At 39.6% G+C, this 17,273-nt stretch overlaps 1 protein-coding gene across 1 annotated transcript in view; it reads right to left on the bottom strand.

The window, feature by feature from the left end:
• LOC136144258 (ATP-binding cassette sub-family C member 4-like) overlaps window positions 1-17,273 on the bottom strand; it is a 156,136-nt gene that overhangs the window by 46,890 nt on the left and 91,973 nt on the right. The window contains exon 21 of the mRNA XM_065902005.1: window positions 2,196-2,346. Within this exon, the coding sequence (XP_065758077.1) occupies window positions 2,196-2,346 (151 nt within the window). The remainder of the gene's footprint in view (window positions 1-2,195; window positions 2,347-17,273) is intronic.

Here is a 17,273-nt window from a genome sequence, read left to right as displayed (position 1 = left end):
AATGAACATGAGTTGAGGAAACTCTGGGAGATGGTGAAGGACAGGGAAGCCTGGCATGCTGCAGTCCATGGGGTCAAAGTGTTGGAAATGACTGAGGGACTGAAGAACACCACCACCACCTAGATAGAGTACATAAACATTCCAATCAACTTGCCACCACCTGTGGTTATCTGAGGTGTGCAGGATGGGGTACCTGGTTTAAATGTATTGTCTAACTCACTGCAGCCTACTGGGTGCAAAAAATCCAAATATTCCACAGTGATAGTGCCGAAGTTCTCAGACTCTTCAGATTAAATACTGAGAAAATCCTGTACTGTTTCTTGACAAAAGCCTCAGAAGGAGCCCTTCTCTCCACTTCCATATGAATGAGAAATGGCCCTTGCCCCAGGCAAAAATTCTGTCAAATATTCTTTCTGGAACAAACCCTCTCTCAATGTACCAGAGACCAGCTTTGCAACAAGACTGTTGAATGACTCCATTCTATGAGTGGCCTCAAACCAAAAACATCTGAAGCCTTGTCTACACAGAAGACTGGATGGAGCTCATCACTTCCTCTTCTGCCTCCCCAGGTCCGACCATACTACTCAGTCATACAGGACATCACACACACCTGGACTCTACTGCTCACCATCCATCCGGACACCTCACCAAACTCGACCTCACAGGAGGTTAGCAGCTTCTCTTGATGAGTGAAAATGTCTTGTACAGCTTTTATGAAACTGATGATCACTATGCTTTTGGCAAATAAAGATAAGTACCTCAAGTGTTTATTATTAAAAACAAAAATACAAATGCCATAAAAAACTCCTTTGACTGGATGAACTGAGATTATTTTTCCACTTTGTAGATATAGAGAACCACGAGACACAATATGCTTCTGTTCTTGGCTTGGTTTCTAGAAGGTTAAGTTGGTATTAATTTGCAATAATTATTCATGGTTGAGGCTTTGATACAAACATATGCTCTCCTTATTTTTTGGCTATTATTTTTATAACTTTAAAAATATATAACAATCGATTTTCCTTATTATTTTTGTTTTAATATTGATGAAATACATGCATTAGTAAGAGAGAAATTTGATTATTTCATCATCTGTGATTACCTGTTGAATAGAATAATTAATCATAAAATGTGTTCCCCATTACTCCTTTTTTTTGGCTGCACCATACAGGATCTAGTTCCCCAACCAGGAGCTCAAGTGGTGGTCCCCACATTGGAAGCACAGAGTATTACCAATAGGATCAACAGGGATGTCCGTGTTCCCCATTAGTCTAGAACTAGGAAGCTGAATGGAGAAATCAATTAAATTCATACTGAACAGATTCCCCCCTCCTGTGTCCTCCTAAGGGATTATTTTCAGCATCATTTATATGAATAGCTTTGAGAAAGTGGTACACAAACAGTGTGGTATCACCCCAAATCCTGACAATGACAAAGAGCAAACCTGAAAATAACAGGGCTTATCTTTTCAGTAGGGCTTCCCCTGTGGCTTAGACATTAAAGAATCCACTAGCAATACAGGAACCTAGGTTCAATCCCTGGAGCAGGAAGATCCTCTGGAGAAGGGAATGGCTACCCACTTCAGTATTCTTGCCTGGGGAATTCCATGGACAGAAGAGCCAGGTGGGCTACAGTCCATGCAGTTGCAAAAAGTCGGACATGACTGAGCAAGTAACACACATCTTTTCAATAAATTTAACAACTGCAACATACTAGAACATGTGAAAGGATGTATTTTTCAAATACATCACTTCTGACATATAGTTCCTGAGATCTCCTTGCCTTTTCCTAATCTTTTCCCTTGTTACTTCTGGTAACTTTAGGAAGAAAAATTTTGTATTTTCCTTCTACATTAGTTCCAACATGATGAGATACTTTTAAGAAAGAATAGTATTAATAGAGTGGATACTCTATGTAAGGAAGTATGTCATTAACAAGACAGAAATGGTACCTGTCCTCAGGGTGCTCAATATCCGTCCTCCTTGGGCTAAAAGGAAAAGTGTAAGTGACCCGCTGCCAGCTCCATTTGCTTTAAGGGCCAAACCTATTCTCAGGGGCTGTAACTTTGAATCATCTAATGTTAACGGTGAGAAATTCCACTGTAGAGTCTGCGGAATTTCAGAGGTCTGGTTAGTTGTGGTATAAATGGAAGTCAGCCTGCACTGCCCTCCCAACCTGAGAGCCCTGGTACTCACTTGTACATTCCAAGCGTTTCACATCTCGTGACGTCTCTAAGAAGTATCGCCGAAGAAAAAAGAAAATGATGCCAAGGGGAATCACAGGTATAGCAGTCCAAGGAATTGCAGCTACCATCACGCCCACCACACCAATCAGTAGTAGAAATGTCTGAAATAGTGAAAGTACAGAAGCCTTCATGTCAAGGATACTTTTCAAAGATAAACTTCATTGATTTGTTAGGATTAAACTTCTTTCCTTTAAACTTGTTGAAACAGCAGGGAATGCTTTCCCTTCCAAAGAAATAAAATTATAGGTGGTCCTCATGATGTTTATTGCATGCAGCAAACACTCTGATAAGAACTTTCTAGGTATCAGCTCTTGTGATACACTCAGTAGTCCTATGCGGCAGGCACTATTACCTTTTTTTTTAAGGTATTATTACCTTTAACAGGTCCGTCTAGTCAAGACTATGGTTTTTCCAGTGGTCATGTATGGATGTGAGAGTTGGACTGTGAAGAAAGCTGAGTGCCAAAAAATTGATGCTTTTGAACTGTGGTGTTGGAGAAGACTCTTGAGAGTCCCTTGGACTGCAAGGAGATCCAACCAGTCCATCCTAAAGGAGATCAGTCCCAGGTGTTCATTGGAAAGACTGATGCTGAAGCTGAAACTCCAATACTTTGGCCACCTCATTCGAAGAGTTGACTCATTGGAAAAGACCCTGATGCTGAGAGGGATTGGGGGCAGGAGGAGAAGGGGACAACAGAGGATGAGATGGCTGGATGGCATCACCGACTCGATGGACATGAGTTTGAATAAATTCTAGGAGTTGGTGATGGACAGGGAGGCCTGGCGTGCTGCAATTCATGGGGTCACAAAGAGTCAGACATGACTGAGCGACTGAACTGAACTGAACTGAACCTTTAACAAATGAGAATATTTGAAGCTCAGAAGACTGAACTGAACTGAACTGAACCTTTAACAAATGAGAATATTTGAAGCTCAGAGAGTAAGAGTTGTATCTCAAACTATCAGTAGTCAGCAGGTGTTACTAGAGAGATGAGTGAGCATGTATCACAGATAAGGAATCCAGATGCCTCAGCTATACATGTAGAGATAAAGAAGTGGTTAATTACAAATTCAGTATAACATATCTAGTAACAGTGTTATCTAATTTTACAAATGGAGACAGTGAGGCACAGGGAGAGGAAAAATAACTTGATGGAGACTGCAAAGCTTAAGTCACAAAGCTGGGAAGCCCATGTCATGAGCCTTGATGACATGAGCCTCACTTCCAAATTATAGTCATCTTTCTATCATTATACTAAGTATTTAAAATGCCCATTCCAAAGGTTAATCATTATAACACCACCAAATTGCATTTACAATGTGTGTACTGTATGTAAGGCCCTGTGCTGAGTCCTATGAACATTCTCTTAATCATCAAATTATCCTGTAAGATGATTTTCTCTTGGGAAATGATTTTGGTCTAAAAAGACAGCAGGTAGAATAGAAAACAAAATCGTTGGTTGATGCTGATTTAAGCATCCATGTTTATCAGGAAAAGGATGATACCCTGGTGGACAGTATCAGGCAATAAGAATGCAATCAACATTTAGTGTCTTCCTGCTATGAAAGTGGGGTGGGGTGGTAGGGACTTGCAGATTCACCCAGTCTGGGCCAAGGTCCCTGAAGTTTATGATATCAGGTGGATACAAATCCATGGTAATATGCACAGCGTGCTGGGGAAACACAGGGAAGAATACCTGAATATTTTGAGACAATTCTATGACTTATGACTAATTTTACAGGTGTGTTTAACAAATAGAATGAATGGCATGAATGATATGCAGGTGTTAATCACAGTTGATCGAAACCAAAAGGGAGCTGGGGTGAGAAGGTTGAGATGCTTGTCTGAGTTAACACTGGTTGTTATTTACAGATAAGAAATATGAGGTTGGCAGGGTAAGCGGTTGTCCTAAAGTTTCCCAAGAAGGTATTGCTTATCCTGGGGAAGAAGAGGAGCAGTTTGTGCTCAGGGAATCCCACAGCCACAGGTGCAGACAGGAGGAACAAACAACCAGAACTGTGACTCTGTGACCAGAAGCCCTTGGGAAGCAAATTGCAAGATCTGGATGGAGACCCATGTGTTTTACCTGCTTCTCCCCATCTCTGCCGTGGTATCAGAAGAAAACTCAGAGTGAAGAGGATGGAGTTCTGAAGGAAAGGAATCTGACTGCTATGCAGGACACCCAGGTTCAGTCCCTGGTCAGGAAATTCCCCTAGAGAAGGAAATGGCAACCCACTCCAGTATTCTTGCCTGGAAAATCCCATAGAGAGAGGAACCTGGCAGGCTAGAGTCCATGGGTCACAAAGAGTTGGACATGACTGAGCACTTTTACTTTTATATGTATATATATTTGTGAATGTTTTATTGCCAGCTATCTCAAACCCTTTATAGAATTTGCTAGAAGATTAAGATAGTATATAAGCAAAAAGTTAACATCTGAAGAAGGAAACAAAAGATTCTAGTGTACAGTAGACACACAATAAATCCCTTCCTTGAAGCCAAACACATTTCTTTCTCCTACATTCAAAGGAATTCCAAAACGCCCAATTCAAATTACACACACAATTCCCCCCACTTGATTGGATTTCAGGCCCATCTGATGGACCATATCACCATGGCCTGTGCTTCTGCACCTCTGTCACACTATGGAACAGAGAAAATGATGGGTATGCAGAAAGAAGCATACTGACCCAGAAGCAAGTGACCCAAGTTCTGATGACCCCCAAATAAGGAGAATCATTATTTTTATATATTTTCCATTTGGAGCACACCATTTGGGAAATTCTATCCAAGGTCTATGAATCCGTATGAACAATAAAAAAATTCTTAGATGAAATCTTTCACTTGAGAGAAAATGGTGACTTTTCACATTTCAGAAAAATTCTCCAGTTTGCAAAGAATGACAATATATACCTTGAGGAGAAATTCCATTAGCCCAATATTGTGCTGAGATAGGGCTTCCCTGGTGGCTCAGATGGTAAAGAATCTGCCTGCAGTGAGGGAGACCTGGGTTCGATCTCTGGGTTGGGAAGATCCCCTGGAGGAAGGCATGGCAACCCACTCCAGTATCCTTACCTGGAGAATCTCATGGACAGAAGAGCCTGGCAGGTTACAGTCCATGAGGTTGCAAAGAGCTGGACACGACTGAGAGACTAAGCACACAAGCTTAACACTAATCGTGGGTCTGTGCTAAGTCTTTATGTAAGTAAATACAATAGCTTGCATGTCTCAGGAAGTTTAGAGATCCAGCTCTGGTTCTCAGATTCCTCCTTCATCATCTTTGTTTCCTTTGATATCACCCAACTCATTTAACTGTTAAATCAGGACATTATAAAACATTGCTGAATCTTATCTATATGATGAGATGTATACAAAGCCTGAAATTCCCTGGTGACTCAGATGGTAAAGAATCTGCCTGCAGTGCAGGAGAACTGGGTTCGATCCCTGCATTAGGAAGATTCCCTGGAAAACGGAATGGCACTCCACTCCATTATTCTTGCCTGGAGAATTCCATGGACAGAGGAGGCTGGAAGTCTATAGTCCATGAGATTGCAAACAAACAGACACGACTGAGCAACTAATACGTGTATGCACACACTTACAAAACCTAAGATTAAGCTTTTCTAAACCTGCCCTTTGCTTAGTATGTATTAATCACATTCTTCATCTCTCATTTGACTGCCTTGAATCTTTTCACAACCACATAAGCTCTGGGACCTGGGTATCCTTCAATACACTCCAAAATGAGAGTCACAGCTAACTCCACTGAAGAGTGAATGGCGGGGTTTGGTTCACACCTTATTAACCAGCACAACTGGAAGCTTTAGGGAAACATGGTGTATTTCTTCCTTCATGTTTAGTGTATCTCATTGATCAATAGCTTTCTTTCCACTTTTGTCAGGGTTCAACTTTATTAAAAAAAAATGTAAGTCTTGAGTCCACTTATTTGCTAATTTAACAAGGTACACCTTAAAGAGAAGAGCAATATAAAAGTATATCACAGGGAACTCTACTCAACATTCCATGATAACCTATATGAGAAAATAATCTAAAAAACAATGAATATATGTGTATGTATAACTGAATCACTTGCCTGTATATCTGAAACAAACACAACATTGTAAATCAACTGTATACCAATAAAATTAAAATATTGTTTTAAAAAAGAAATGTTTTTTAAAAAAGCTAAAAGTCAATGCTTTTGAGATCCACCCTGTAATTAAAAAAAACCCAGCATATTAAAGTATGTAGAAGAATGAAAATAAGAAAAACAATAGACTCTTGTGAGTCCCTAGGACAGCAAGGAGATCAAACCAGTCAACCCCAAAGGAAATCAATGCTGATATTCATTGGAAGGACTGATGCTGAATCTGAAACTCCAGTACTTTGGGCAACTGATTCAAAGAGCTAACTCATTAGAAAAGAGCCTGATGCTGGGAGAGACTGAGGGCAGAAAGAGAAGGGAGTGACAGAGGATGAGATGGTTTGATGGCATCATCAACTCAATGGACATGAGTTTGCACAAACTCTGGGAGATAGTGAAGGACAGGCAAGCCTGGCATGCTGCAGCCCATGAGGTTACAGAAAACTCAACAAACGCAGAGCATGGTTCTTTGAAATCACCACAAAATGCAAAAGAAAAAAGGAGGAAAATTTATCATTAACATGAATTAAAACAGGATAGTATAAGAGATTGGGCTTCCCTGGTGTCTCAGATGGTAAAGAATCTGCTTATAATATGGGAGACCCAGGTTTGATCCCTGGGTTGGAAAGATCCCCTGGAAAAGGAAATGGCAACCTAACCCAGATTCTGGCCTGGAAAATCCCAAGGACAGAGAAGCCTGACAGACTACCATCCATGGGTTTGCAAAGAGTTGCACATAACTGAGCAACTAACATTTTAGCTTTCACTTTAATACAAAAGATACCATGAGCATTACAAAGGGAATATAATGAACATTTTGCAGATAAACTTTTAAATTTTAATGTAAAGGACGCATGCCCTAAAATGACATACAAAACTAACATAATGACATAGAAAATCTGAATAATTGCATATTGAATTAATAATTTGAATCCTTTATTTTATTCTCTCAGTTCAGTTGCTCAGTCATGTCCAACTTTTTGAGACCCCATGGACTGCAGCACACCAGGCTCCCCTGTCCATCACCAACTGTCAGAGTTTGCTCAAACTCATGTCCATCAAGTTGGTGATGTCATCCAACAATCTCACCCTCTGTTGTCCTCTTCTCCTCCTGCCTTCATTCTTTCCCAGCATCAGGGTCTTTTCCAATGAGCCAGTTCTTTGTATCAGGTTGCCAAAGTATTGGAGTTTCAGCTTCAGCCTCAGTCCTTCTAATGAATGTTCAGGACTGATTTCTCGTTAGGATGGACTGGGTGGATCTCCTTGCAGTCCAAGGGATTCTCAAGAGTCTTCTCCAACACCACAGTTCAAAAGCATCAATTCTTTGATGCTCAGTTTTCTTTTTTTTCCCCCAACTTTCTTTATAGTCCAACACTCATATCCATATATGACTACTAGAAAAACCATAGCATTGACTAGACAGATCTTTGTTTGCAAAGTAACATCTTTGCTTTGAAATATGCTATCTAGATTGGTCATAGTTTCACTTTCAAGGAACGAGCATCTTTTAATTTTATGGCTGCAGTCACCATCTGCAGTGATTTTGGAGGTCCAAAAAGTAAAGTCTCTCACTGTTTCCATTGTTTCCCAATCTATTTGCCATGAAGTGATGGGACAAGATGCCATGGTTTTAGTTTTCTGAATGCTGAGTTTTAAGCCAACTTTTTCACTCTCCTCATTCACTTTCATCAAGAGGCTCTTTAGTTCTTCACTTTCTGCCACAAGGGTGCTGTCATCTGCATATCTGAGGTTATTGATGTTTCTCCCAGCAATTTTGATTCCAGCTTGTGGTTCATCCAGCCAAGCATTTCTCATGATGTACTCTGCATATAAGTTAAATAAGCAGGGTGACAATATACAGCCTTAATGTACTCCTTTAATGATTCAGAACCAGTCTGTTGTTCCATGTCCAGTTCTAACTGTTACTTCTTGACCTGCATACAGATTTCTCAGGAGGCAGGTAAGGTGGTCTGGTATTTTGAACTCTTTTAGAATTCTCCACAGTTTTTTGTGATCCACACAGTCAAAGGCTTTGGCATTTTCAATAAAGGAGAACTAGATATTTTTCTTTAACTCTCTTGCTTTTTCAATGATCCAATGGATGTTGGCAATTTGATCTCTGGTGTCCTTTGCCCTTTTGAAATCCAACTTGAACATCTGGAATTTCATGGTTCATGTACTGTTGAAGCCTGGCTTGGAGAATTTTGAGCATTATTTTACTAGCGTGTGAGATGAGTGCAATTGTACAGTAGTTTGAGCATTCTTTGGCATTGCCTTTCTTTGGGATTGGAACGAAAACTGACATTTTCCAGTCCTATGGCCACTGCTCAGTTTTCCAAATTTGCGGGCCTGTTGAGTGCAGCACTTCCACAGCATCATCTTTTAGGATTTGAAATAGCTCAACTGGAATTCTATCACCTCCACCAGCTTTGTTCATAGTGATGCTTCCTAAGCCCACCTGAATTTGCATTCCAGGATGTCTGGCTCTGAGTGAGTGATCACACCATCGTGGTTACATGTGTCGTGAAGATCTTTTTTGTATAGTTCTTCTGTGTATTCTTGCCACCTCTTTTTAATATCTTCTGCTTCTGTTAGGTACATACAATTTCAGTCCTTTCTTGAGCCCAGCTTTGCATGAAATGTTCCCTTAGTATCTCTAACTTTGTTGAAGAGATCTCTGGTCTTTCCCATTCTATTGTTTTCCTCTATTTCTTTGCATTGATCACTGAGGAAGTCTTTCTTATCTCTCCTTGCTATTCTTTGGAACTCTACATTCAAATGGGTACATCTTTCCTTTTCTTCTTTGCCTTTAGCTTCTCTTCTTTCCTCAGCTATTTCTAAGGTCTCCTCAGATTACCATTTTGCCTTTTTGCTTTTCTTTTTCTTGGGGATGGTCTTGATCCCTGCCTCCTGTACAATGTCACAAACTTCCATCCATAGTTGTTAAGGCACTCTGTCTATCAGATCTAATCCCTTGAATCTATTTCTCACTTCCACTGTATAATCGCAAAGGATTTGATTTAGGTCATACCTGAATGGTCTAGTGATTTCCCTACTTTCTTCAATTTAAGCCTGATTTCTGTAATAAGGAGTTCATGATCTGCCCCACAGTCAGCTCCTGGTCTTGTTTTTGCTGACTGTATAGAGCTTCTCCATCTTTGGCTGCAAAGTATATAATCAATCTGATTTCGGTATTGATTACCTAGTGATATCCACGTGTAGAGTCTTGTCTTGTTGTGTTGTTTTATTTTACTTTATTTTATTGTTTTGACCATACTGTGCAGCTTCTTGGATCTTAGTCTTCCTACCAGCAATTGAACCCAGGCCTATAGCAGTGAAATCACCAAGTCCTGACCACCAGGGAATTCCCTAAATACATAATTTTTAAATTTCCCACAGAAAAGATTTTACGTTCAGTGGACTTCACAAAAACATTATGCAGAAAAGTTTTACCTAACTTTTCCAGGGTATATGAGTCCAGCATTATCATGATATAAAAACCAGATATAGACATTAACAGAAAGAAAAATTATAAGTCATACTGGCTTGGGATATTAAGCAATATACCAACAAACTGAATCTAGCAATATAAAAAAGATAATACTACACAATCTAACTTGACTGGGCAAGTCCAAAATGCTCAGGGTTGGCTGTTACAAAGGACAGCCTGGAACCCTTTGTTAGGACATGACGCTCTTCTTCACAAGCAGAGTTTCTTTTTACTTCAGGGAAGGCTTAGCTCTTAAAGTCTTACAACTGACTTCATTGTGCCCATTGGACTATGTTGGATAAATGGCCCTACTTAAAATCAACTGATAATGGACTTCAATCACATCTACAAAATACCTACAGAGCAACACACTGATCACTTTTTGATTGAATAACCGAGTAATGTAGTCTGGTCAAGCTGACACATTAAACTGACCATTAAAAATGGAAATATTTCCCACGTATTTTCACGAGGCTACATAATTCTGATACCAAAAGCTGACAAAATGTTTCAAGAAAAGCAAATTATAGAGCAATATCCTTCATGAACAACAGATACAAAAATTCTTGACAAACTACATACAGCAATATATAAAAGAGATGCTACATTATGACCAAGCAAAGCCTATTCCAGGAATGTTAAGCTTAACTTTCAAATACCAATCACTATAATTCACATTAAAAGAGTGAAGGTATATAATTATATGACTATCTGAAGAGATGTAGAAGAAATATTTGTTAAAATTCAATAACTATTCTTCATTTTTTAAAAAAGTGAAATTCTTGGAAATTGAGGAATTAAAAGAAACATTTTAAATCTGATAACAGATAGCTACCTAAAAAATTGTAATGAATAGTATTTGTAATGAAAATATATTGAAAGATTTTGCCCTAAATCTATATATCTGATCTATCCAATTCTATTCAACACTAACTGGAAACTCTAGCCACAACAAGAAGTCAGGAAAATGAAGTAAAAGTCATAAATATTGGAAATGAAGATACATAACTGTCATTATTTACAGCTGACATGATTGTATATGGACAAAATCTTACAAAATTAAAAAAGAAAAATTTCATGTCAATGTATGACAAAAAACCCACTGAAATGCTGTGAAGTAATTAGCCTCCAACTAATAAAATAAAATTTAAAAAAATAAAAGAAAGAAAAATATACCACCATCAACTCCAGGCAATGAAAAGTTAATTCACAAATAAATCAACTATATTTCTATAGACTAGCAACAAGCAAATGAATAATGGTATCAGAAACAAGACTTCCCAAGTGGTCCAAATGGTTAAGAATCCACCTGCCAATGCAGAGAACATGGGTTCAATCACTGGTTCGGGAACAACCCACATGTGCAGAGCAGCTAAGTCCATGTGCCACAATTACTGAACCCAGGCTCTAGAACCAGACTGCTGCACCTACTGAGCCCATGTGCCACAACTACTGAAACCCAAGCACCCTAGAGCTCATGCCCTGCAACAGGAAAAATCACCAAAATGAAAAGTCCACTCATAGCAACTAGTCATCCCCTCTCACAACTAGAGAAAGCCCACACATAAGAAGGCCCAGTGCATCCAAAATAAATAAATAAATAAATAAGTTTTTAAAAAATCCAATAATACTATGAAAAAGCAAATATGCATGAATAAATTTAACCAAAGAATTGTAAGCTGTCTACACTAAAAATTACAAAATATTTCTAAAATTAAAGAAGACCTAAATAAGCAGGGAGAGATACATATTCATAATTGCAGATCCAACATTGTTAGGACTCAGGCTTCTCAAATAACCTATAGTTAAAAGGAAATAATAAAATTTTCAGCAGGCTGTTATTTGAAAACAAATTGAAAGACTTCTAAAATTGATCCATAAAAGTAAAGAATCCAGAATGATCAAAGCAACCTTGATAAAGAAGTACAAAGTTAGACAATTTAAACTACGGGTTTCATCTCTTATTAAGATGTACAGTAACTAAGAATGCAGTATTGGTATAAGGATCAAAATATTGGTAAAAACTGCAACTACTGAGTAGCAAAATAAATTATACAGATGCAGATTTCCTTAATTCACTGCATAAAAATCTTTAACAAATGTGCCCAGAATAATTGGAAAAAAAATAAATCTCAACCACTAATAACTCTTTCACATACAAAAAATAGTGGAAAATCCATCAATATCTAAAAAGGTAGAACATAGAAAAGTATCTTCACACTCCTAAGGATGTGCAAAGATTTCTTAGGATACAAAAACATCAACTACAAAAGAAAAAAAAAGTAAACATTAGACGTCATCAGAATTAAACCTTGATCTACACTAACGATATAAATGGCAAGCCACTGACTAGAAGAAAATATTCATGAAGGACTAGTATAAATATATATTAAGAATAAACACCTCTGAGAGGGATTTGAGGAAGGGGTTGAAGAAGGGATCAACACACCACAGAAATCTCAAAATGACAAATTCATTGTTCAGTGGGAGAGTCTGGGATACTCTACACAAATTCCCTGACATATCCACAGAACGAAATGCAAGGGTCAGTGGTGCTGAGACAAGCAGAGGCTTTAAAAGCAAGTGACCCATAACAACCTATTATGCTGAGCATCAGGCTTTGTTATCAATATCCAGATGCAGTAGCCTGTTCTTTTGCGCTCCCCTCTCTGGAAAAAAAATGACTGAGGACACCTCTTTCACATCTCCTTTTTCTTGGGCATTTTCACTTCATAGAGATGCAGTCAGTGCATTCTATCTGTGCTGAGGAGGGAATGACACGGTCCCAGGTGGTCCCACCACGGCCGGCATTAGTGACTCAAGTGGCCTTAGGATTAACCCTTTGTGTCAATGAAAGGACGTGAAGAGTCACTTGAGCTCCACCAAGCTGCTGATTTTTTTTTCCCCCTGAATGAGGGGTATGTAGGGAATTAGCTTCAGTCCAGTTCAGTTCAGTCACTCAGTCCTGTCCAACTCTTTGCGACCCCATGAATCCTAGCACTCCAGGCCTCCCTGTCCATCACCAACTCCCGGAGATTACTCAAACTCATGTCCATCGAGTCAGTGATGCCATCCAGCCATTTCATCCTCTGTCATCCCCTTTTCCTCCTGCCCTCAATCCCTGCCAGCATCAGGGTCTTTTCCAATGAGTCAACTCTTCGCATGAGGTGGTCAAAGTATTGGAGTTTCAGCTTCAACATCAGTCTTTCCAATGAACATCCAGGACTGATCTCCTTTAGGATGGACTGGCTGGATCTCCTTGCAGTTCAAGGGACTCTCAAGAGTCTTCTCCAACACCACAGTTCACAATTATCAATTCTTTGGCACTCAGCTTTCGTCATAGTCCAACTCACATCCATACATGACCACTGGAAAAACCATAGCCTTGACTAGATGGACCTTTGTTGGCAAAGTAATGTCTCTGCTTTTTGATATACTGTCTAGGTTGGTCATATCTTTCCTTCCAAGGAGTAAGCATCTTTTAATTTCATGTCTGCAATCACCATCTGCAGTGATTTTGGAGCCCCCTAAGTAAAGTCTGACACTGTTTCCACTGTCTCCCCATCTATTTCCCGTGAAGTAATGGGACCAGATGCCATGATCTTAATTTTCTGAATGTTGAGCTTTAGGCCAACTTTTTCAGTCTCCTCTCTCACTTTCATCAAGAGGCTTTTTAGTTCCTCTTCCCTTTCTGCCATAAGGGTGTCATCTGCATATCTGAAGTTATTGATATTTCTCCCGGCTATCTTGATTCCAGCTTGTGCTTCATCCAGGCCAGTGTTTCTCATAATGTACTCTGCATATAAGTTAAATAAGCAGGGTAATAATATACAGCCTTGACGTACTCCTTTTCCTATTTGGAACCAGTCTGTTGTTCCATGTCCAGTTCTAACTGTTGCTTCCTGACCTGCATACAGGTTTCTCAAGAGGCAGGTCAGGTGGTCTGGTATTCCCATCTATTTCAGAATTTTCCACAGTTTATTGTGATCCACACAGTCAAAGGCTTTGGCATAGTCAAGAAAGCAGAAATAGATGTTTTTCTGGAACGCTTTTGCTTTTTCGATGATCCAGCAGATGTTGGCAATTAGCTTAGCTTTCCTCAATAAATTACAGTATTTTCCTGAGAGCAGCTGTGTGCAAGTTCACATGCTCAGAGCTGTCCTAAACTTTTTTTTGGAAAATTAAAATGCCTAAACCTAACTTCCACGTCTCACTTTCATTTTCACTTATTTTAGCAGTAGGAAGACTCCTTGGAGGTGATAATTTCAGTAACAAGAATTATAGATAATTGAGACTTCTTACTCAGTGTTATTTGGGGCTTTGTTAAGTCGCATGAAAATTACATTAGTTTCAAATATTTAATGCTCATGGGTCTATCTTGAAAACAACTGATTTTTATTCTGTTAGTCTACATAAGAAAGTGTCCTTTAAAATCTTCAAGGATTACAAACCTAGAGTCTCTGTGATACAAACTCATGAGAAGATATTTACGGGCCTGAAAACTGTCTCTGACAATAACTTTAATACAACATAATGCCATTTTGCCAACAGCAAAAGGAGAAGAGGGTGGCAGAGAATGAGATGGCTGGATGGCATCACTGACTCAATGGACATAAACTTGGGCAAACTCCGGGATATAGTGAGGGACAGGAAGGTCTGGCAGTTCATGGGGTCACAAAGAGTCGAACATGACTCAGTGACTGAGCAACAACATATGCCATTGTCTTGAGTCTATTTCACTTACTTAAAACATATGTAGTATTTAAAAAATAATTACACAATACTTTATGCTCAACATGCAGTTATATGTTAAGTGAATAATAATATTAAAATGAACTTCATTTTGTCTTCCCAACAAACCTTAGGAAGTGGGTATTACTTTCTCCATTTTATAGAAAGGAGTCTGTGGCTTTGTGGGGCGGAGATGGTAAGAGGGAGAGCTGGGACGGGGGCTTGAAAAGGTAGACTGTGGGACCCTGCACTGCCACACACTTTAAAGCTGTTGACATCATGAATGATTATCACATGCAAGCACACCACATAAATTGATTTTTATGCTGTTTTCCGCCATCCTTTGAAATAGTGAACAGCTCCAATTTGCCCAACCACTTATATAAAGTGACTAAACAGGTTGGTGGCTGTAAGAGTCAGGGTACAGGATGGTGCACAAACTCATGCGCCTCTCTGTTGGGATCTGGTCTCTGAATGACATCACCTGAGGGTATGGGCCGTCCTGCAGTGTAAACCACTACTCAGAATCTAGGGTTTTCCTTAGCCACACTTGACATAACTATCACAAAATGTTAAATAACTAATCTGAAATTTCATTTAGGGGAGTGAGAAGGAATTAGCGGGAAAGCATACGGAATAAACACTTTAGAAGTAATAAAAATAACAATGATCAAGAATCTTCTAAGGTTTATCAAATACCTTATCAAATACTTTATCAAATATCAAGGATAAACAAAATCATCAAAAACGAATTTGAACACAGGTGCCCTAACACAGTTGAACAATGCCCTTCCAGGCCCATCCCTTCTCCCCTCTCAGCTGGTGATAGAGAGAAAGACTGGGTCCCACATGGGAACTCTGCTTCCAGCAGCACCTTCTGACCCACCATCCATAGTCGCCTTTCCCTCTTATCAAATGTCACCTCCTAGAAGCTCTGCCACCTCCTGCACCACCTCTAACTGCCTCCAGCCTCTACATCCAGTTTGCCTTCCAGGACTTCCTCTACAGAGCTCCCACAATTAGGATTCCAAAGTTATCAAGGGGAATCTCTGGATGCCGTCATTCCCTGGAGGACTGGTGGAGACCCATGAGGGGAGGGTTTCACGCCTGACTCACCCTTGTACCTCAGGGTCTCAATCTTCGTTTGTTGAAGGGAAGAAAGGTAAAGATGGAAAAACCACCCACCATCTCTCATACTTCCCTCCCAGAAACTAAAATCTCAAACAACAAGCAAGAGTTTCTCATACCCTACATTCCAGATGGGCCTCTGTTCTGATTCATTCAAACTCCTTCCAGTCTGTCTTCATCTCAACTCCCTCCACGCCTCCTGGACTTGCAGCCCTTTGCTCTCTAACTCCTCCCATCTGAAACCTGCTCCTCGGGTCAGCAGATGTCTCCTGATTCCAAATCAACCAAGAAGTTTCCGTGGGCTCACCTGTTTGTTTGCACTGAACAGACCTGTCATTCCTCGAGTCTCCACCGCATATCCTCCTTTCTTCCTCGCTGTTCATTATGAGTCTTTTGTACTTTTCTCTCTGCTTTCTCTCTGAATATCAAGACTTCCTGAAGCTTCTGATCTTGGCTCCTAAAATGCTTCCCTCTCTCTTGACAATCTCATCCATCTGCAAAGATTTAGCTACTTGCTCAGTGAAGAATACACAGGCTCCATACTCATACCAGGTCTCTCTCTCTAAGAGCAGACTCTTACTTCTAATGAACTTTAGGACACCTCCACCAAACTTCAAGATAATTGAACTACAAGTGGTAGAGGAGGGACTGGAAATTAGCTGGACTAGAATTTTCTCTCCTCTTTAATGAGAATATTTCCTGCTGAAATCAGGTAGCATCTATCCCTGTTTCTCTATATGCCATCCAAAAATATGCGACAAATTCTGATTATGATGGCTAACTAACCATATGCTAAGCACATGGTGGAAACCCAACCTTGGCCTAGCTTGCTGTAGCAAAGAAACAGAACCTTTCACAAAATCCTTTCAAAGTAATTCACAATCACTGTCAAAACATGACACTGTTTTTAGGGAAAAATTGCTTTCGGGGATAAATTATGTAGCTAAACCCAGGAGGGCACATTTATAACATAAGCTTACAGAAGAGAAAAAAAAAAAAAAATCAGACAACTTTGTAGTAAAAGTCCTCTGCCTCTGCATCTCAGCTTAGTTCTCACTGGTAACAGTGGAAGCCTTGCCCACAGGCTGCACTGTCTGTAGGACACTGCTGCACTGTTCATTGCTGCACTTCTATGTGCAGCATTGGACAAATACATTTTGTTTCCAAAAGTAACACTTGGAAAGAAAAAGTAGATTCCCCACAGGTTTAATCACTGATAAGTAGACAGAATAACAGAGGAAAAAAAACATACAGACACATACACACACTCCATAAGAGCATCAATACTGAATGTGAGGATGAGAGCTGAGATGACCTAACTTTCTTAGAACCTCAAGTTCACAGACAAACTGAGGCTAGAAAGAAGGTATTCCTGTAGGTCTCTCTCTCTCTCTCTCTTTCTCTCTCTCTCTCTCTCTCTTTTAAGACACCTTAAGACAGAGCATTAAGATTGTGAAAAGAAAAACTGTCTACATCAACAAAAGATATTTTCTGAGATGACTTTGATCCTGGAATCGAATTGCTGGCTTAAAAGC

This window comes from Muntiacus reevesi, chromosome 11 (assembly GCF_963930625.1).
Source record: "Muntiacus reevesi chromosome 11, mMunRee1.1, whole genome shotgun sequence".
NCBI classification, from domain to species: domain Eukaryota; kingdom Metazoa; phylum Chordata; class Mammalia; order Artiodactyla; family Cervidae; genus Muntiacus; species Muntiacus reevesi.
Note: the sequence above shows the minus strand (reverse complement) of the source record. Positions and strands in the feature narration are given on the sequence as shown.